Source organism: Aplysia californica, unplaced genomic scaffold, assembly GCF_000002075.1.
Source record: "Aplysia californica isolate F4 #8 unplaced genomic scaffold, AplCal3.0 scaffold01074, whole genome shotgun sequence".
Taxonomy (NCBI): domain Eukaryota; kingdom Metazoa; phylum Mollusca; class Gastropoda; order Aplysiida; family Aplysiidae; genus Aplysia; species Aplysia californica.
This window is the reverse complement of record NW_004798344.1, coordinates 156,347-179,098: the sequence shown is the minus strand read 5'-3', so window position 1 is coordinate 179,098 and position 22,752 is coordinate 156,347. Positions and strand designations below refer to the sequence as shown.

The 22,752-nt window shown below is 41.6% G+C and overlaps 1 protein-coding gene and 4 non-coding genes across 5 annotated transcripts in view; 3 read left to right on the top strand and 2 right to left on the bottom strand.

Annotated features, from left to right (window-relative positions):
* Positions 1 to 356: 356 nt before the first annotated feature.
* On the bottom strand, positions 357 to 428 carry TRNAD-GUC. The gene has a single exon. It is a non-coding gene; the product is annotated as a tRNA-Asp (tRNA).
* A 1,130-nt stretch (positions 429 to 1,558) lies between these two features.
* On the top strand, positions 1,559 to 1,630 carry TRNAD-GUC. Its single transcript has one exon. It is a non-coding gene; the product is annotated as a tRNA-Asp (tRNA).
* A 237-nt stretch (positions 1,631 to 1,867) lies between these two features.
* On the top strand, positions 1,868 to 1,939 carry TRNAD-GUC. Its single transcript has one exon. It is a non-coding gene; the product is annotated as a tRNA-Asp (tRNA).
* Positions 1,940 to 3,266: 1,327 nt separating this feature from the next.
* On the top strand, positions 3,267 to 3,338 carry TRNAD-GUC. Its single transcript has one exon. It is a non-coding gene; the product is annotated as a tRNA-Asp (tRNA).
* A 7,735-nt stretch (positions 3,339 to 11,073) lies between these two features.
* The window catches only part of LOC101859288, a gene marked incomplete at its 5' end in the record, with an annotated part of 15,128 nt that continues 3,449 nt past the window's right edge, over positions 11,074 to 22,752 (bottom strand). The window contains 4 exon segments of the mRNA XM_013089893.2: positions 11,074 to 14,532; positions 16,494 to 16,683; positions 18,304 to 18,568; positions 19,513 to 19,639. Of these exon segments, the coding sequence (XP_012945347.1) occupies positions 12,872 to 14,532; positions 16,494 to 16,683; positions 18,304 to 18,568; positions 19,513 to 19,639 (2,243 nt within the window). The 3' untranslated portion in view covers positions 11,074 to 12,871.

The following is a 22,752-nucleotide window of genomic DNA, read 5'->3' as shown; positions in this document are numbered from 1 at the left end:
TGTGTTGTTCCACAATAGACACATCGGTACATTCTGCTATAGTATCCTGCCCAGAACTTTATTTTTTTGGGGGGACGAGTTCAGGTTTTACGAGTCTCCGAAAAACTTAAGCCAAATAAAAGAGAAGTCTGACTGATCACACAACTCATGCATTGTTTAATAAAAACAAAACAAAACAAAACAAAACAATACATTAGAACAAAAATAGGTCTGGGTCACACGCTTGACAGGCAAAGAGACTTTTTTTTTTAAAGAGGAGGAAAAAAACATAATAACAATGCAGTGGAATCTAGGCCAAACAAACACTTCCAATTAGGAAATCGGTAGGAAGATCATATGGGACAATTTAAAAAAATCTCCCCGGCGGGGAATCGAACCCCGGTCTCCCGCGTGACAGGCGGGGATACTTACCACTATACTACCGAGGACACACTTTAAATTAATAAATACATTATCATCATTGCACAGATTTTGTGTTTTCCAGGTAATGTTGCAGAAATGAGTTCTTACAATAAATAAGAAAAAATATCATCTTTGATCGTTGTATAGACTTTTAATTGACAAGTTATTGACAAGTTATTGTAGTCTCTTCGTCACTAGAATGATTTGGTCGAAATTCGAAAGTCTTTCAATTATTATACACGGGCTATTTTCAAAATGTGTGAAAGTGTGAAGAAAATCGGTAATTCTATTGACGCGGACACATGTCTTTGTGTTTGTACGTGTGTGTGTGTGTGTGTGTGTGTGTGTGTGTGTGTGTGTGTGTGTGTGTGTGCGCGCGCGTGTGTGTGTGATTGTGTGTGTGTGTGTGTGTGTGTTTGTACGTATGTGTGTGTGTGTGTGTGTGTGTGTGTGTGTGTGTGTGTGTGTGTGTGTGAGAGAGAGAGAGAGAGAGAGAGAGAGAGAGAGAGAGAGAGAGAGAGAGAGAGAGAGAGAGAGAGAGAGTTGTACATAGCCTATGACAACGTAATTGTTATCCAATAATAAAAACCTCATAACAACAGTGTGGGTGAACAAATTTCGTTTTTTAAAGCCAGTCTTTTGTCCAATTAAGCCTTTTTCTTTTAAAACATAAGAGAAAAGTAACATACTAATATCTGGCCTCTTTGCTGTATTCGATAGCCTCCGATAGGTCTACTGTAGGCGATTACAACAAGACAAACTGTAACAAAGAAATATTATTATAGTAAAATACTAGATATTCTAGGTCTAGTTGCTGTTCTCTGAAAAAATGACGATTCTCCAAATCTTTTTAGTTTTAGTAGAGGTTTTACGGCGCTCGCAACAGCATACGGTCATATACTCATAATATAGATTAGAGGTGTTACAAGAGAGTAACAAACATAAAAAAGAAGAAGGGGAGAAAAGGACGATAGATTTTTTATTTCGATAGGAAAGAAGAAGCAATTACCACACCAGAGCACCCACCAAGCACCCACTCCAAATCTTTGTTTCCACGGCGCAGCAACTTTACATAAAGAGGAAAAACCGTTTTAACCGGGGAAACCAAGCGTAACGTTTCTTGGAAGACACACAATCTGGGAAATCTGAAGATGTGTCCTCGGTAGTATAGTGGTAAGTATCCCCGCCTGTCACGCGGGAGACCGGGGTTCGATTCCCCGCCGGGGAGGTACTTTTTTTTTTTTCTTTTTTTTTTGTGTGCTACTCTTCCGTAACGCCTGCACTTTTTCTTAAATAACCTCATTGTATTGCAACTGCCTTAAAATTATTACTAAAGCCAAGCACTCACTTTTGCGAAAACGAAAAAGAACCGTTGCAGTTTCAACCGGGGAAAAAAGCACACCTGGGGAAAAACCATGCGTAACGTTACCTGGTACACACAAAATCTGGGAAACCTGAAGATGTGTCCTCGGTAGTATAGTGGTAAGTATCCCCGCCTGTCACGCGGGAGACCGGGGTTCGATTCCCCGCCGGGGAGGTACTTTTTTAAATTTTAATTTTTTTATTTTTTGGGGGGGGGGGGGGGGATTTCGTATTCTGTTGTGTGGTAAGTCTGACTAATCAATCTTTCCAGTTTTATTATTCTTTTTATTTTAAAAAAAATCTGTTTCTGGTTTTATTTTGCCAACAGCAACAAATTTCTTAACCTAAATTATTCATACATGTAATGGGTGCCCAGAGCCCATTGTTGATTTGATCTGGTCGGGTCGGGTTGATTAGACACGATAACCCTAGCTCAAATTACAGGGCGCTGCACAGTGGCGACCGACAGTGGCATTGTTTGTAAACTGTTCTATATTTGTGTAACAGTGTGTATTTATGTATGTATTTATGCATGTATGTATTTATGTATGTACGTATTTATAATTATGTATTTATGTATGTATGTTTGCCATTGTAAAACAAAGTGCCCTTTTGGGACAAATAAAAGTGTAATTTATTATCATTATTATTATTATTTAAAGCGGCTTTTGTGCATGCTGCAAATAGACCCTATATATATGATGATATATCCCTCGAGTCAAATTAGACAAAAATAGAAAAGTTTGACCGTTGTACGATGTTTTTGATCGCAAAACCTATCCTTCACAACACATCCATTCCCTTCCATATAACGGCTTCAAGTGCCGACTATATTATAGTATCACATTATACATGTATGTATCGCAGTTGCTATGTTGGGAGGTTCTTGAATCCTACAGTCCTACGCAGACGACATGGGAAATGTTGATAGCTTTCAAGATCTATCAGTATCAGATTCTCCCAATCTACATTCTTCTACGCATACACTGTCTACATCCGATCGTTCGACTCGCGACCTTGAATAACAAACACGTTGTTTTTCGAACTCAAGATAGAATTCGGTCGAATTTAGCCATTAAATTGTATTACTATAGTAGCTTTCGTCTCTTCATTGAGGAAAATCCGGCTGGCCCCGAACCGACTGAAATAGACTGGATTCGACTGGATTCGATTGTGAATGTGCACTGGGTATAATATATAAGGTGGAAATAGAGTTACAGGTAGATGAGGAATAATCGTGACCTTTTTTTAGAGAGAGAGAGAGAGAGAGAGAGAGAGAGAGAGAGAGAGAGAGAGAGAGACAGACAGACAGACAGACAGACAGACAGACAGACAGACAGACAGACAGAGACATAGGGGAGGGGTTGAGCGGGAAATGGGTGAATCATCTGTAAAACCTCAACAGAATGTGAAAGGAGAATGTACCAATGCATCTATTGAGAAACAACACACCTGAGCAATATCAACTGGAAGACACAAAATTTGGGAAATCTGCAGATGTGTCCTCGGTAGTATAGTGGTAAGTATCCCCGCCTGTCACGCGGGAGACCGGGGTTCGATTCCCCGCCGGGGAGGTACATTTTTTTTCCGTTTTCACAAGGTCGGCCATCTGAAGTAGGCTACTTCGCCAATTTTTTTCCCAGTTTTTCAATCGGTTTTTTCTTTCTCGTTTTTTAAAATAGTAAATTAGTAGATATTTTACGGCGCTCGCAACTGCATAAGGTCATGTCATATGAACGCCAGAAGATTAGAGGAGTTACAAGAGAGTAACAAACATAAAAAAGAAGAAGAAGGGAAGATAAAGACGACAGAAGTTTCATGGAGGAAAGAAGCAAACCACATCAGAGCACCCACCAACCACACACTTTCTCAATCTGTGATACCGTATCGTTTGCGTTAGCTCAAGAAACATTCTGTCGAAATTCAAATTCTGTATGTTAATTTAAAAAATATAGACTATAGCATGATGGAAGACCTGAGAACAAGACTGCAGTAAGTCAAATTTTGATGAACGGAGGAAAACTGAGAGGAAAAAAATAACAACCCCCCCCCCCCCCCCCCAAACAAAACAAAAACAAAAAAAACCAAAAAAAACCCAATGGACTTAGGTCAAGCTAGACATACTGTTAGTGTTATTGACTTTGACTTTGAGACACCGTGGGCCTACGCTGAAAGCAGGTTTTTGGGTTGTTGTTTTTTTCCCTCGCTACACTGTTATTGTTTAGTATAGGGTTTTACGGCGCTCGCAACTGCATAAGGTCATATGAGCGCGCAGGACACACCTAATACTTTTTCGTTGGTAGGAAATTTTGAATTTTGCCCGGGTGGCGGCCGAAGCCTACTCTTATGGATTTTAGACCACCAAGGGATCTTTAACGTGCGCAACTTGCACACGGGCCCTCCGAGATTTTTCGCCCTTGTCCGAGAAGGCTAGCTACACTGTTAACGATAGAGACTTATCACTTAAACAGAGAGACATCGTCGCCTCAGAATTATTTTGTCCAAAGTGCCTCTTTACAGTACTTTATTTAATCTGTCTCCGTCGTTTTATGCACGAAAAATTCTGAAATTATGCAAACTGAGCCCAAAAAAATGAGAAATTATGCGATTCTCTTAATTTAAAAAAAAGAATGATAAAGGATAATGATCAGAAATTATGCAAAAAAGATAAAATGTATAATCATAAATTTATGAGGGGTGGATAAAACCACGGGGACAGTTTAATTAAGTACGGTACAATTTGGACAAAATAGTTCTGAGGCAACGACATGTAGGCCTTTGGCAAATATAAGTATAGAGAAGACTTCCCCGCATCTATTGATAGTGTGGCCTACACTATCATCTATGCGGGGAAGTCTTCTCTAGACATTATATTTACCAAGAACACAATATTCGCCATTTTAGACTTAGGCAGTCTTGTGCTTATTCTCAAGTTTCAATTGTTAAAATAATTATATCTCTCCCCCCCCCCCCCCCCCCCCCCCCTCTCTCTCTCTCCCCCCCCCCCTCTCTCTCTCTCTCTCTCGCTCACTCCTCTTTATCTCTCACTCTCTTCTCTTGTGAAAAAAAAAAACTGGCATTCTGGGCTTAGAATACGTTACATGTAACGTCTTGACGGCGATATGCACCTAGATCTAGTTACCTCTTACAACATATCGGAGGCCTAGGAGTTAAGCTCTCGGGGTTCGCAACCGTAAGGCCGTGGGCTCGAATCCCATCAGAGGCCCCTGACGTTGTGTCCTTGGGGAAGGCACTTTATACAAAGTGTCCTCACTTCACCCAGGTGAGAATAGGTACCCATTTCTGCTATAGATAGTGAAATATCTCGTCAATTTGTTGATGTCTGAGCGCTTACAATCTGTTGCTTGAACTGTATGCTTCCCGGGAAGCCGAGAATGTTTCTGAGTGTTCAAAGGTCTACTTCGGTAGTTTGGTAATATTGATTGAAAATAATGAAAAGCGTACGGATGGGGCATGATGTAGAACGAGGATATCAGATTATCGAGATCTATGCGCTATATATTATAAAAGCAATTATTTATTATTATCATTACGATTATTATTATAAGATCTATTATTGTTATTATTATTATTAACACGCTGTATCACGGCAGGTGTTGTTCTTTGCTCCGCCATAATAAAGCTATGCCCCCCCCCCCCCACACACACACACACTTAGCAGGGCCGGTGTTTCCAACAACAAACAAAATAAAAATCTTACACATGAGCTTAAGAAATACACAGCCTTTTTAATTTTCCAAAACAAGGAGAGTAAGCATGAGTGTTTGAAGATTACTTCATAATCACCCCCATACCTCAGGGCTGTACACTTAGGTCCTTAGAAAAAAATCGTTCTGGATTCATTATTATATAATTATTTGGGAAAAAAACCCTCTGTATCTGTCTGTACCCGAATAAGAAAGTCTTAGAAAGGAAAACAATGAAGAGACTCAGTACAGTATGGTGCAGCTGTCTATCTGCGTGCGAGGCTAGCAAAGTCACCACAGAGCTTTATGTATGCACAAGACTTAACTAAAGAAACTGGGAGGAAAAAAATTCTTTTTTTGTTTGTTTGTTTTAGTAGAGGTTTTACGGCGTTCGCAACTGCATAAGGTCATATGAGCGCCAGAAGATTAGAGGTGTTACAAGAGAGTAACAAACATAAAAAAGAAGGAGGGGAGATAAGGACGATAGATGTTTGATAGGAAAGAAGAAGCAAACCACACCAGAGCACCTGCCAACCACCCACAAAAAATTCTTTGTTTGCGTGTTACTCCGAGTAAAGATAAACACATTGACACAATAACGGTCGTCCAACCACCTGTACAAACAAAAACAAAAACAACAGAATAGCAAAGAGAAAAGATTTGTACGAGTACGACATTGGTCTAGACAGAGACAAACTTAATAATAATAATAGATCTGATAATATTAATAATAATAATGATAATAATAATAATAATAATAAATGTCTGAAGATAAGAGTATATTTCTAAAGTGAAAAAAAAGAATAAGAAGAACTAAAAGTTAAGATGACCTATTGTGTCTTCTGGTATTGCCAAAGAGGCCAGTATCGAACAGAGAAAAGTTTGATACATATTTGAATTTGAGTTTGAACATTCAAAAGCTCCAACTTCCACTTGTGAATGTGCACATCTTGCAGGGGTTTCTCTTGGTTTTATCTCAACGGTTCAGTTCCAGAAACCTGTATGCCACATTCGTCTAAAAATCGACTTTTTTGCCTCCCCATGGGTGCTAGTTTTAGTAAGTGTTTTACGACACTTGCAACACAATAAGGTCATATAAGTACCGAAGATTAGAGGTGCTACAAGAGAGTAACAAACACGAAAAAGAAAGAGAGGAGATAAGGACGATTGAAGTTTGACAGGAAAGAAGAAGAAAACCACAACAGAACACCCACCAACCATCCATCAACCACCCAAGGCTGCACATCTTTCTCCACCACATATATTTTTTCCAATGCAAGGATCAGACTGTAAATAACTTATTTACAGTCCAATCCTCACATCAAAAAGATATGTGAACGAAGAAGACGGATCTGCAGCCACAGGGGGAAAAAAAGTCGATTTTAGAAAAATGTGGCATACTGGTTTCTTGAACTGAACGGTCAATCTGTCTATGAATTATGCTCATTATAAGCCGAGATTGACAAAACGGCCACTCCATGATACGTGTACGTACACCGACACTATTTTTGAGTAAATTACAAAGTGTCAGTGGATAACTATCGATTTTAAATCTTTTTAAAAAGTGACGTGCTAAAACAAAATGGTCAGGATGGTTGTCTTTTTGTGTGCGTGTAAAGAGAAGCTTTTAACTTTAAGTAATAGTAATAGAGTTTTATAGCATCATTTGCAACACTATAAGTGCCGAAAATTAGGTGTAACAAGAGAGTGACAAGCACAAAAAAAAGGAGAGATAAGGACGATAGATGTGTGAAAGGAAAAGCAGAGCAAACAACAACAGAGCACATGCCAACTTAACCATCCACTTGTATGTGTTTACGTAAAGAGAAGCACATCGCTGAAATAATGGTCATTTTGTGCTGGTCATTAACAACAGTTTGCGGACGATAGCATGCACCTTTAGTCATCTCCCACAATAAGATAAAAGTGTGAAGGAAAACTGGGCGTGGAACAAACAAAATCGTCACAGAAAAGGTTACACATCTGTGACCAAAACTGTGCACAGTTGAATCGTTTTCCACTTTTTCCATTATTTTCCTTTCCACTCTCTGAAGACGGATATATATTTATCCAACATTGGGTAGCTGTTTGGAGGTAGGCTTAATCTATACAGTGGCGGTACTTTTTAGTTTTTATAAAAGTTTTATTGCACTTGCTACACAATTAAAGGTCACATATGATGTGCCGAAGATAAGAGGTGTGGAACTAGAGAGTAACAGGCTAGAAGAAAAATAGGAGAGATAAAGACAATAGATGTTTGATAGAAAAGAAAACAAAGAACAAACCACCACACCAGAGCACCTGCCAACCACCTAATGTTGCAGTACAACAAAGAAGAGAAAGAATATATAGCTGCTACAAAAATTTGCACATCAAAGCGTACGTCGAACATCACGTGTCAAGATGCTGTCCACTCAAGACTGTGCAATGTTCCTCCTAAAATGCACCATATTTGTGTCACGACGTGGTGGAATCAGGCACTCATCAATTTTGGGACATTTGGAGTTATTGGTATATTACCTTGAAGCCTAAATTGTCTATCTTTTGATGAAAAAAAAAAATTTTTAGTCTTAGTAGAAGTTTTATGGCACTCGCAACTGCATATGGTCATATGAGCAAAATATGAATCTATCTTGAATAGACTTTGCTTGACAGTCCTGGAAATCTGAAAATTTAATTTTTTTGTGCCTTTAGTTTTAGTCAACGCTTTTCAGAAAAACCCTCACAAAAATGTGTTTTTGAACAGACATAAAATGTGTTGAGCCAAAAAAACAAAGATAAGATTAAAATTGCCACACCGACAAAAAAACGCTGATACCTCCGATTTCATTATTTCGACTAACGTCTCATTTCACCACGATGCCTCACATATATGGGGATCTAATCTTTAACTGTTCTACAATAGCTCTGAATGGAGTTTTACAGTAAAACTAAAGAATGGTTCGAAATCCTAAAAATAGTATGAATCAATCACGTAGTTTCATTTTGAAGAAAGGGACCGCAAAAAATACTGGGAATGCTCACCGTTCAGGCTTGCAAAATTTGGGCTCAGTGAATGTTGAAAAGCATGACGGAGGGGTTTCAGTGCTGCACAAACGTCCTAACTTTCTCAAAATTCTAAATATAGAAGCCAACCTCACTACAAGACCACGATATAATTAATTAAAAACCAAGAACACAAAAGCCAAAAAAACTGTCACTGCCACCACTGTTAGAGAAATTGGAACAATCAAACTCCTCACTTTATCCCACAGCACGATATCAAGACATTCAGTAGAAGAAAGTATAAGTTGTAAGTTTTAAACATTTTTACAATTAAATACCCCCCCCCCCCCCCCCCCACTGAGCCGACTTAATTAAGAAATCAACAGTTTAGATTCCACGGGAGGTGACCTGCCGACCAGAGCTAAAACAAACCCAGGCTGTGTACAAGGGAAGCACATCCCACCGAAGACATCTAATAGACATGATGTTCAAACTTTCAACAAGTTTTCTTTCCAAAATCCAACTCATATATATATAAAATTCACGGATACGGTCAAGAGCCGTAACCATTTCACTGCAGAGGGGTAAAAAAAAAAAAAAAGGAATAAAAAAATAAACCCAGTATTACGTAATTTATTCTGCAAACCTGCAAATGAAATATGCGCATTCATCAAAAATTTCGATAAGTATGGTACAGTTCACTACGCTTGTAGCAATGTCATTGGGGGACCAGAAAAAAAGATCGCTACATCCGAAGTTCACAACAGTTCAGCCGTTGGAAGAAAAATTCAAGGGAAATAACCCCAGCGCTCAACCTCACTGTAGTTGTTCCTCATGGCGCTAGGTGAAGTGAGAGAGAGGCAGGATCGTGTTCGCTTCATCGCTTATCAAAAAAGGGTAATTAATAGTCTAGTATCATGTGGGAGATTGCTCGCTAAGACTGTCTGATGCCTCCAACTATTGTGTGAATGTGCGTAACCTTACAAAACATCATCGGGTTCAGCAATGCAAGGTCAAAACTAACCACGGGGGAAACATCGTCTAAAAAATTTAAATATTTTTACTATAGACTATGGGCCGGGGATAAGAGTACGCCTTACTACAACCGTCACGACGGATGTATTGAATTCGGTACAACCGGTTTCAATTTTATAGAGCTAGTGTTACATCGGTGCCCGTTCCATGGAAAAAGATCGCTACGTCCAAAGATCTTTACAGCCGACTTCGCTACAAGTGGAGCGGACTGTATATCCCAGTTACCACAGACAATGTTCACAAAATCATGCTCATTAGTGGAATAATGAAGTCTTTGCAAATTAAACAGAGAAGCCACATCAGGTACCTGATTCCTACAGCCCAAAATGGACAAACAAAATGATCAGCACCAGACAATGGTCGAGACATTGAGATAGTCTCTCACAATGCTTGCCAATCAACAATAAAAAAAAAAAAAAAGATAAAAAATCAGGCAGTAAATGCAGGATAAAAGGATTTGCCCTTCCACAGTTCTTACAATTAGTAAGATATTTTTAGTTCAGTGAGAATTTTACGACACTTGCAACACAATTAGGTCATATGTTGTGCTGAAGATTACAAGTATCACTAGATAGTAACTAATTACCAAAAACAGAAAAAAATTAGGAGAAAAAGCAAAACAAGGAGAGACAAGGACAATAGATGTTTGATAGAAAAGACATAGCAACGCACATCAGGGCACCCACCGACTACCCATTTACAATTACAAGACTTTCACTAAAGAATAAAAACCTTTTCAACCCAACTGGTAAGCTGAGATGACGAAAATAATCCAAAAGTTGTAGAGTACTTTTATGGCTTTACTCACTTTTCTTGAGTAAACCTGATCAAAATAGCGAAAAAAAAAAAAAAAGTACTATTTTGGATACTTAACTGATTCCAACTTCATCAATAAAAAAAAAGACATACTTCAATTATAGCATCCTGTGATCAGAACCAATTTGTGTTATGATATAGGGGTGGAATTGGGCGCTCGTCAATTTTTGGACATGTGGCGTTACTGGTACAATCTTAACACCCAGTCATTCGCCTTGTTTTTTATGAAAAAATCCCCATCTGTCAAGAACAAAAGTCGAGATATTTGCGATAGAAGGAGATGCCAAAGCTCGGTGACTTCCAACATTCTAGTGTCCCTGGAAACTGGAAATTTACTTTAGGCGCGCCCTTGACAAACATTCTTCAGTGAAATCCGTACCGGAATGTGTTTGCAAACGGACATAAAAGATGAGGCCGTAACAAACAAAAATTGATAACAATTGCTAAATAATGGGCACGAAAATGTCAATTTCTTTGATTTCATTATTTTGACCAGCGCCCAATTTCACCACAATTCCACACATTTGCCCTCATATAAAACATGGCACACTGTCAGAAGAAAAAAAAAAGAAAGAAAGAAAAGAAAAAACTACTATAAATGTTGCAAGAAACAAAACCCTCTGCAAACACATTGCACACTGAGGTGCACAGTATGAGTATGGTGTAGTCCTTCACACCCCCCCCCCCCACATCTACAGCAAGATTAACTGCTGGAATGGAAACCTATATAAATTAACACACTAAAAGATAAGAAGTCTTTTTCAAAATCTGATCTTCCCACATAAATCATCATTGCAAAGATATGACTATCAGAGGCTGCTTTTTCCACTGCAGTAGTAGTAGTAGTAGAAGTGGCAGTGTTGGTGTGTTGAAATACCTGAATGATTATATTATTACAAAAACAGAGCTCCTACTTTTAGTTTGAGCCATACAAAAACATTGATTATAATATACAGTGGAGTGCACTTAAACCGAAATCTGCAGGACTGTAGAGTTAGGACGAAATTTCACTTTTTGAAAGTTTTTTCCCTTCCTCCCATCTGCCTCTTTTAGTAGCAACTGCAATTTGAGCTGTTGGCTGTAACTATAAGCTTTCGATGAATGTGCCCAACAGTGGCACAGAAGAGACAAATGACAGAGCAGACCAGCACACTGTACTGTGCTCAGCACTAGTCTAGAGAAGTGAGAAATCTTAACGCTAGTGACATCACGAATCACAGTCACACCACATGCTGTCACGTGCTCATATGAAGGGCTACGTGCACGAACTTTACAGAGAAAAAATAGGCCATGACCAACTGAAGGTCGTGCAATACACGGACATTGGCTATCGGTGCTTCACTAGTAGGCCTGTACACACAGTTTGTAGGCCCACTAATGTGTGTGACAAACATAGGCAGACAGCACACAGTAGGCAGTGCTTCTCTCTGGGCCTCAATCAGTACATGCGTTCTCATATCTCTCTAGCTATCTTGAAGCATGTAAGAATTGATGATTTACACCATGCGAGGGTGGTTAGTGAAGATTTAACCAACATAACCCTTGATATTATTTTCGTCATTTAAAAATGGGAGCTTTTCAACTTAATGATAAGTTTCCTTACAAAGACAAAGAGGGGGGGAGGGGGGGGGGAATTGAGGATAGTATTTTCTTTCAGTTTACTGCTGTTATTAGATTAATCATATTCGGTTTAAGCGTACTCCACTGCTGTTTTTAAATGAAGAGGTCAGTGAAGATGTTCCATGACCTGTTTTTACCATTTTACATTGGTACAGTACATCCCTCCCATATTTGATGTCTTCACCGCTGGCTCAGTTCCTTTCAGAGGGTACTTCGGTTTCTCCCTCCATTAATGGAACGCTCTAGCAAGATAAACATTTTACTTTCGAACCTTGAGCTGATTTCAGTTTGACTTTCAACAACAGCACGACTTGGTGTGATTTTCACTTCCAGCTTTGAAAAAATATTATATCTTCTCATAACCCCATCCCTGCCATATTCGAGGGGCTATCCTTGGCTCTTTGGTAAAGCTGAAGGGCCCGTCACAGCTTTTCAGCAGACCTTCAGGTTCTAGAGCTCAATGACATAAATTACTCTGCCCTGTTGAAAACTATTTTTTAAATTCTAGATTTTGATCATCTGACCGGGTACGACTTCTCAAAACAGCCGGGATCCCTTCCATTACTCGTATATATGGCGTAAATGGATACTGGCTTTCAAGTTGCTACGGATTTATTTTTGTTGAAAATTCACATTGAAGTGTGAAACTTACAACTTGCCATAGACGGCTATATTTCAGAAACTGCACTGTTGAGCCAAGTAGGCAAATGCTTTCTGCCATTATTTTTCAGGGACACAAGAATTACCAGGAAAGCAGTTTGCAAACTATAAATTTGTTTCCATACTTGCCATTCTTGCTTTTTAACTGAATTACTGCCTTGTGCTTTTGAAAACATGACTTGGCATGATAATAGCAGACTTTAAGGGATTGAATGTTCCTTAAATGAGCCAGACAGGGCTGGAAACGACTATAAAAAAAGAGAAAACCCATGGTTAAAAAAGACTCAAGGCTGCAACAGGGTAAAGACCTCCTCCCCAAAGTGACTATGTACATGGGCCTCAAAATCCTGCTGGCTCATCTCCTGGCTGAACTTCCCGTTACACATCGGGCAGGTGCGGTCCAGTGACACTTCTGGCCTCATGGTCTCCGGCGTGTTCTCGTCGTCGAAGCACTCGAAGACGTGCGTCTGGAAGTCCTCCATGCTCACCTCGCTGTAGTCCTTGCTGCACACCGGACAGATCCGGTCAGAGTTCAGGTGCGCTCGCGGCGGCTCCACCGCCGACTCGAAGCTGCCCCCGTTAAATGCCACAGCAGGCGAGGCCCCAATAGGAGGGCCGTCTCTGTTTCCCGTCCGACCACCTCCGCCTGATGCGGGTGTGGGGCCACTGAGCCACTCTTGTAATTTCTGACCGTTGTCAAGTCCCGAGTGAGAAGGTGGTCTCTGATCACTCACAGCAGAGGATGAGCCAGGCGTCGCCGCCATCAGACCGCCACTCTTCATGTCCACATTGGCCAGGCGTAGAGACGAGGCGTTGTCCGCAAACAGCATGGGTGGTCGGTAGATGTGCTGTTGCTGCGCCGATGGATGAGACCCCTGAGGCACACCTCCCGCGTGGTTACCAACAGCAGAAGCATGAGGGTCCTGGCTACTGGCTGTTTGCACGGCTGAGCTCACGTTGTGTCTTGGTGAGGGGACACCCTGCTCTTGCTCCGGGAGCATCATCGCCCCCTCATAGGCCACAGGGGAGTGACCAGACAAGCCAGCCACTGCGAGGGCGCTCTTTCCCGCCCCTGTGGCCTGAAACTGACCTATGCCACCACTGCCACCGCCACCAGGAGCAGAACCTTGTTGGTATCCATATCCTGAAGTGGAGCTGTACAACCAGTTAGGAAAATTCTTGCCCTCAGTCGCCAGTTTGTTCTGGTTCCGTTGAAGTATGTCCGACTTGCTGCCGCCGTGATTAATGTTCAAACCTTGGTCGGGGCTCTGGCGGTACGCGAGAATCTCCGAGGATATTTTCCTCCCCGAAGGAACAGCCAGAAGAGTGTCCGTCGTTCCATTCACATTCACGTTCTGCGCCACGCTGCTGGCGCTGCTTTGGGGCACGACCCCACTCCCCCCGGAAATGCGGCCCAGCTGAGCTGCCTGAGCAGCCTGACTCTGCTCTCTCGTAGAGGCCGTCGTTTTCGTCGGCTGCATTTTCATATTGTGACTGGAGCCCATCGGCGAGCTGACCGGTGAACTCCCCTGCAGTTGCCGTTGCACATGAGCCCCAGGTCCTGAAGTAGCCAGCGGAGCCGTGCCAGTGAAAGACTTGGGGACGTTTTGTTCCCCCTGGGCCGAGCTGATCGGGTCAGCCAGAGCGCGGTGGCTCCCTCCTGCAGTGGACCTCGCCTCCATGACAGGCATACCATTCGCCCTGAGCTGCTGGGTGTCGCCCTGACCAGAAAACATTGAAAGAACGGACGAGGCTGCTTTCGATGAGTTTGGAACCATCGGCGAGCCTATTTGTTGGTACTCTGACCCGAGGGCTGCAGACGCCGACTTGGACATGGCCGCCACCTGATCCCTGGTCAGTTGCAGGCCCAGGTGAGAGGTGTTGTCGTGGAGACCGTTCAGCGCAGGTCTTCTCGTCTGCCCGCTGAACGACTGCTGCGGTACTTCTGCGAGACAAATACAAAGACAAGTTTGATTTTCACAGCTTATTTATCATCAGTCGAGTGGTCACTTTCAAAAAGTGGTATACGAAAAAAAAGGGAAATTGATTCTTACAAGGGAGGCTACTGAATTGTGTTGTTTAGTTTAGTACATGTTTTTTACGGCACTGGCAGCACAATTAGGTCATATAGTGCTGATGATTAGAGGTGGTACTACAGAGGAACATACAAAGAAAAGAAAGAGGAGAGATAAGGACAATAGATGTTTGACAGGAAAGAAGGAACAATCTTCACCAGAGCACCCACCAACCACCCACAAGTGGGTTTTTTTTTTTTTTTTGGTAAGTGTTTTAGGGCGCTCGCAACAGCATAAAGTCATATGAGCGTGCGGGACACTCCTAATACTTTTAGTTGGTAGGAAATTTTGAATTTTGCCTGGGTGGCGGCCGAAGCCTTCTCTTATCGATTTCAGACCACCAAGGGATCTTTAACGTGCGCAACTTACACGGGCCCTACAAGATTTTACGCCCTTGTCCGAGAAGGCTAGGTGTAGATCTTTCCTACCAGAAGATCAGGGGTGTGGCAGACAGACAGCTGTAAGAAGGAGTCAAGGAGTAGCAGTAGAAAGGCTGCAGAAAGAGTCAGGAGCCCAGAGGAGGGGGCAAAGGAGGTGCGGGGGTGGGGGCAGAAAGAGGAGACGAAAGCAGACGACAGAATATTGCGAGAGAGCAGGAAAGGAGGTGACAGCAGACAATTTTAGAGAAGAAAATTTTTCGGTTGCTACCCGGATTCGAACCCAGGACCTTTGGATGAGAGGCCAACACCTTAACCTCTAGGCCACGAGAGCCCCCTCACAAGTGTTTATTTGAGAAGTAAAACTGAACCATAACTCAAACACAGGGACAGGTGACTATATATAGTACATCTGTTTGTAACACCAGAATTTTTGGGCAAAAGGAGTTATTGGTATGATCTTAAAGCCAGTTCATTTTCCTTGCTTTGGTGAAAAAATCTCACATGTATCTAATAAAAAAGTCGAGATACTTGTGATGGAAGGAAGTGGTGGTCACCTGATATCAGAGGTAAAATTTAGAGAGAAAATGGCCGCCAAATTTTGGTGATTTCGAAAGCTGTAATGTTCTTGGAAACGGCAAATTTACATCTTTTTGTGCCTTTGATCCATGGTTTTCAGCAAAATCCACGCAGGAACTTGTTTTTAATTTAAATGAACATAAAAGGTGTTGAGTTCAAAACAAAATTATAGATGAAAATTGGTCAGTGGATGGAAAAAAATGTCGTTTTCTTTGATTTAATTATTTAGACGAGTCCCTGAATTCACCACAATGCAACTCATAATATAATAACGAACACACATACATCAAGTGGGACAGAGTCAGGTGCAGTGTATGTAATAAAGCTCTCCAATTCTTATAGCCTTATCCGGGACAGTTAGAAAGACTGTGGTGTGTGAAACTAAGAAAATAGGAGGTAGGGCTTTTTCAACAGCTGCTCCCTCACTGTGGAGTTTCCTCCCACTGCACTTGTGTGTGTCTGTGTGTGTCTGTGTGTGTGTGTGTGTGTGTGTGTGTGTGTGTGTGTGTGTGTGTGTGTGTGTGTGTGTGTGTGTGTGTGTGTGTGTGTGCGTGCGCGCGTGCGTGTGTGTATGGATGTACACGTGTGAGTGTGTGTGTGTGTGTGCAATAATGAAATCTAATAATTTATCAATTTAAATCAATAATATAAGTAAATAAATAAAAAATATGTACACATAAAAACATAAATAAATAAATAAGTAAATAAACAAACTACTCTTCATTGATCCCCATGGGGAAATCTGGGTTACAACGGCAAACCTACATACATACACACACAAAAATATATAAAATACACATGATTAAATCCGCAAATATCATACCAAAACAAACACAATACTGCACCAACGCTGGTGAACGCCAGCTGCCACTTACTCATGCTGACCAGGAAGTTCCTCTGCTCCAGCACCGTCGTCTTGAGCATATCCACTACGCTGTGCAGGTACTCCAGCTCCTGGCTGCACGCAGAGTTGCCGGACATGGGAGACTGACTGCTGCCCGGACCCGAGTTAGACGTGAGCTCTCGGAGACCTTTGTTCTCCTGGGAGAGACGAAGTGACGATTCCTATGGGGGGAGGGGGGAGATTGACGATCGATGTTTGTTTTAATAATAATAATAAAGAATAATAATAATAAATAGCATTTGTATGGGGCATATCCCCACTCGACAGCAAGCTCTATGCGCTTTATACTCTATTATATTACCCCAGCAGACTATAGAGCACTCAGAAACATTCTCTGTTTCCTGCAAAGCATACAGTGGAAGCAGCTGATTAAGCACTCAAACACTAACAAATTGACAAGATCTTTCACTGTCTATAGCTGGATACCCATTCCCACCTGGGTGAAGTGAGGAAATTTGTGTAAAGTTCCTTTACCAAGAACATGTCGGGTTCCTTACCGGATTCGAACCCACAACCTTACGGTTGCAAGTCTAAGAGTCCACTAACGCCACAATCATTCATTACAAATCATTCACTCTAAATAAAAATGTGGGCGTTTTTCATCCATCACTGACACAGTTTAGATTATTTAAAAGGTGGGCTTCCAACCCTGTCTGTCAGGGTCAAATCATTCTGAGAGGGATACAGTATCCCAGCAGAAGAACAGAGATATTTGACAAAACCTATCTTCTGGAGAGGGATACAGTATCCCAGCAGAAAAACAGAGATACTTGACAAAATCTATCTTCCTGAGAGGGATACAGTATCCCAGCAGAAGAACAGAGATACTTGACAAAATCTATCTTCCTGAGAGGGATACAGTATCCCAGCAGAAGAACAGAGATACTTGACAAAATCTATCTTCACTAAGGAATCAAAGTTGGCCATCCTGGTCGCAACAGTTAACTCTTTAACCCAAGAGTTTTTTCTACCGTCTCCCACAGTCTTTTTCTACAGTCACCTAAACCAAGTGCACTATATGTCTCATTATAACCCCAAAAGCTTGCCTCCAACTTCTAAATAGCGGAAACAAAGGCTTAGTCATTACTAAAAAACTTGGTTCGGAAATATCTCAGAAAAACAAGCAAAAACTAGCACTAAATAAAACGAAACAGTTGTCACTGGTACTGGACGCTCCCAGCGCCCGATGGGGTTCAAAGAGTTAAGTGTCTAACTGCTACACCAAAGACACCAGTTCATCAACTCAGAAAACCTGGAGAGCTCAAAACACTGCTATTCGTGGCCCCTTCTTATTGTCTTTCAGCCACACCTGTAATCTTAAAAGTAGGTTGAACAGTAAGCCTTCTTAGATTTTAAGAGGGCAAAAAAAATCTTGTATGTCCTAAGTGCAATTTGTGAACGTTAAAGACCCTACGATGGTCCTAAAATTGATAAGAGTAGGCCTTAATTGTCATCCAGGAAAAATTCGAAATTCGGAGGGGGGGAGGGGAGGGGGAGGGGAGGGCGGAGGGGGGAGGAAGAGGAGGAGGAGGGGGAGGAAAAGGAGAAGGAGGGGGGAGGAAGAGGAGGAGGAGGGGGAGGAAAAGGAGAAGGAGGGGGCGGGGGAGGGGGAGGGGGAGGAGGAGGAGGAGGAGAAAAGAAGAAGAAGAAGAAGAACAAGAAGAACAAGAAGAAGAACAAGAACAAGAAGAAAACAAGGACAAAAAGAAAAACAAAAAAAACAAAAAGAAAAAGAATCAGTCACCTACAAAAAAAACCCCAAAAAACACAGCTACACCCACCTTGAGCACCAGGAACTGCGAGCGAAGCGAGGTCACCTCCTCTTGCAGCTTGGCCGCCTGGCTCTGGCAGCGCTCATGCCGGCTCTCTGTGTCCAGTTCCTGCATGGTCAGTCGCAGCTTCTGCTGCAGCTCCAGGTAACCGGCGTTGAGCTTGCTCAGCTCTTGCCGCAGGCTCTCGTTCTCCTGCAGCGCCTTGGCCAGCTGGCCAGAGGTCAGACGGCACTCGTCGACCGCCTTGTCCCGCTCCTTCATCGCCTCAGTGGCTCTGGAGATGATATAGTTTCCAGTTTTTGTAAAACATTTTTTTTACAGCACTTGCATCACAAGTAGGTCATATAAGTTATAAGCACTGAAGAATAGAAGTGTCACTTCAGAGTTTAACTGTATATTACTATGCAAAGTAGAAAATAATCAATTCAACCACACAAACAATATTGCTGATTCTGAGGTAGGACTGAGCCAAATAGGAAGACAATAGATGTTTGATAGGAAAGAAACAAATCCCACTAGAGCACCCACTACATTTAACCTAATTTTATCTAAATGTGTTTGACCACTGTATATTACTATGCAAAGTAGAGAAATTATCAATTCAATCACACAAACAATACTGCTGGATCTGAGGTAGGACAGAGTCAAATAGGCAGAGAACCTTGACAACCGCAGAACTTCTGTTGGCCAGAATGACACGCTCCATGTCGTTTCCGTTTACCCCCTTTCACCAGAACAACACAAAGTGTCAAAGTTTAATTACCCCTGACTAAATACACATTTCCGTCCAATCCTCCAAGTCCTTGTTCATAATATTGGTCAAATTAAAAATAGAAACAATAATACTTCCCACCTTAGGGAGAATTTGAAGATTGGAGGCATATTTTTTCAAGCAGCAGAGCATTGTATCACCAACAATTTTGGATATAGAATCCAAGTCACTTTCGAAATCAAGACTGTTGATCAAATCCCACTACAATACCAAAAATCTATGGATGGAATTTCCGTAACTAAACCTCTGAAAGTGAAAGTATCTTTCACTATAACACAAAAAAGTGGGACATTTTTTTAAAAAACGTTTATATATTAAACCACCAAACAAAAATTAAACCAAACTAGTCAGATGAAATCCTGCACACAAAAAAAAGAATTCACTGAAGAATTAAAGAAAGAGCTCATGAAGGGAAGAAATTGCGAGGTAAATGTCCAGTATCATACCTTTGGCCCCAGCCCTCTGCCTTGTACATATTGGCCTGTAGAACGGTCACCTGACGCTGCAGGTACTTCATGCGAGCGTCCTTGACATTCTCCCCAACGCTCTCGCTCGAGGGTGATCCCGTGGCACCTGTTCAGTGTTAAAAAGAGTTTTATGGCACTTGCGACACAATTAAGTTGTATAAATGTCGAAGAATACAGGTGTTAAAAGAGAGTAACAAACAGAACAAAAAGAGGAGAGATATAAGAACAACATATGTGAGAAAAGAAAGAAGGAGGTTTAAACACATCATAGGAGGACTTTGATCTTTAACACAATAGACATCAGGAAAAGACTCTCTCTCTCTCTCTCTCTCTCTCTCTCTCTCTCTCTCTCTCTCTCTCTCTCTCTCTCTCTCCATGGAACAACAAAGCTATTTTTTCTTGATACTCGAACAACAAATTAGATGCCCGCATACCCTTAGCACAGCAATCCACAGCAAAGGATTTCAACCATCATGCATTGCTTTCAACTGCCACTACAGTTGCGACAAAACTGACGATAGTCTTGCTGCCACTAAATTTGTGGAATACATCTCTCCTCGATAAAAATCAAAATATTAATAAATAAATTCCACTTTATTGATTCCCCCCCCCCCCCCCACACACACACACACACACACACACACACACACACACGGGTGAAAGCACTGACAGGTACAAAAACCTGAAATCCGATATTGAGAAACGTCGTCAGATAAACACACATTCCATCTAGATACATGTTAGTACATGTAGACAGGTACTTTCATCAATGGATTCCTTTGAAAACAATCCCTCCAACCGGATTCTGGGTCCGCAAAACAGGAATGTGCTATTCCTGGATGTTAATTTTTTCCACAGATGTATTTTATTTTTATCACAATCCCACTGAGACACACATTTTTTAAAAAGAGCCGTGTCACTGTCACAGTCCACATTTTTTAAACTACAACTGTGAATTCTTGCTAAATAAGAGTTCAGCAATGGTGCATGGCACTTGTGCACACATTGTTTGGGACTGTAGGTAGGGCTGTTGCAGTTGATGGTGAAATCGGCTGGACATAGAAATCTTTTCGTTATGTACGAATTTTGCGATGGACAAATTCTAGGCTGCACCAAGGAAGATAACCAAGTTGGACAATCAGGTCAAAATTTACATGAATTATGCCTCCTGATGCAAAACCTGCGCGTGTGATGGATTGATGGCGATTTAATTTTTAAATGTTAATGCTGTAGTCCTTAGTCTTAACTGAAATAATTTGCCTTGATATAGAAATAGCTATAGTCGGCCCATTTTTAAACCAACGAAACACTGCTTGTTCCACTGCCCTCTACTTCATCAGTTTATGCCTTTTCCTCCGTTTCAGCATTATAATTCTCAATCCAATGTATTTTCCGGTGGGGGGGGGGGGGGGGTTCTTTGGTTTGGAATCTCAAACGTGTTGCAGATTAGTTCTTTTATTTAGATCTAAATTGATTTTTCATCCACCTCTGCTAGGATCAGCCGTCTGTCCTCAACCGAGAAGTCTTTGTTCGTTTCTTTTGCTCCGCTATGGCTCACTCTCTTCTACAACAACTTCACCTAGACCTAACTGCACCGAACATCGGCAAGCTGCTGGGTAGTGAGTAGTCTCTATTGAAGAGAAAGTGCTGACACACGTGGCGGCAATAGGGCCCTACCGGCTACGTGCCTTCACAAGCAGACTCTCAGCTCGCATGTCTAAACCAAATCTGCCACTCTATGAAATCTAAAAATGTGGATCTCAGGGGAAAAAATCGGGATCAATGACAAATCACAAAGGTGACTAGCCAGCTGATTAAAAAAATTTCCAGGGGTGTCCACAAATATATTATTTTCCATGTATAGGCCTTCTGCGCGCGCTGTGTGTGTGTTTTATTATTATTTTTTAATTCTGAAGTATCACGTCAAGGACTCCTTGTCCAAGACTCTACCCCCCCCCCCCTTCCCCCGTAAGCCTCGAAAGACGCTTCAACCAGTGTGCATGAACTTTAGTTGACCCCGTCAACGGACGGTCCCTGACACGCGCGAAACTCGCATGCCGAAGTCATGTCACGTGATGAGAACGCACGTTTGAAAGTTTTACTCACGGGTCTTGATGACGGGCCCGATTTAACAGAACTTGGAGTTGGAGAACGCTTGTTTTGAAAGTAGCAGCAGAACTATGAATAATATGGATCATTTGTGTGCCGCAATTGAAAGTTATCAGGCCATAATCGGAGATAGAATACACAGCAATTAAAGTGAGCAAGCCAGATCTAGATCTAAGTATACCGTTGAACACTCCAGTGTTGTATGAAACAAAAACGCCCTTGGCCTACACCCAGACTATACTACTCATACTGCCCCCGGCTTGGGCCTATTGAGAAACCAAAGGCCTTCACTCCTACTGTGCCCCTCTCTCTCTCTCTCTCTCCACGGCTTCATTGGTAAAACGAAATTTGCGGCCGTCTATAGGCCTGCATGTAATTAGATCTACTCTCGATGGCGCCGATTTTTTCCCTCGCTATGTAGGTACGAATTGTCAAGTCTTTGTTTTAATACACAGAATAATATTATAGGCTCCTCATCAAAATTCGGGACCTCAAATTATGTTTGCTACCTCTATTATTCTATGTGCATCTTATCTACATTTACGGAAAGAATGAATTTCCTTCTTTATTTTTTAAATAATAAATCACAATAATATTTAAAGCTTGACTGCGGATTTGTGCTTGTCCAAACGACCCACAGACATGAACCAAAGATGTCAAAACCAGCCACAATTTGCCAAATATGGCTAAACCTGGGCAAATCACAGAGCGGTCTTGCCAGATGAATAACATCGAGGTCATTGGCCTAGTGTTCACTGCGACATGGCATGTAAAGATCAAATTGGGTTATTTCTAGGCTTGCAACGCTCATTTTGGCCAGTAGAGCAAGCTGAGACAGACCAGCAACGTAACCAAAGAGCTAGAGACTGGATGGGGAGAATGGCAACTTCCGAAATGTACATAATGAAGTCGACAATTTGTCCCAAACCGGAAAAGTTGGAAAGCTTATTTTCAAAACCCGGAATTCCGGCATATGCTGGAAAACTTTCACCCATGCCCCCAAATTTCCCTGTCCAAGATGGTAAATACCGAAGACAGAAATTTTTTCTGGCTCCCTTGCTATTCCATCTGAGACAATTTTTACCGTGTATATATATATATATATATATA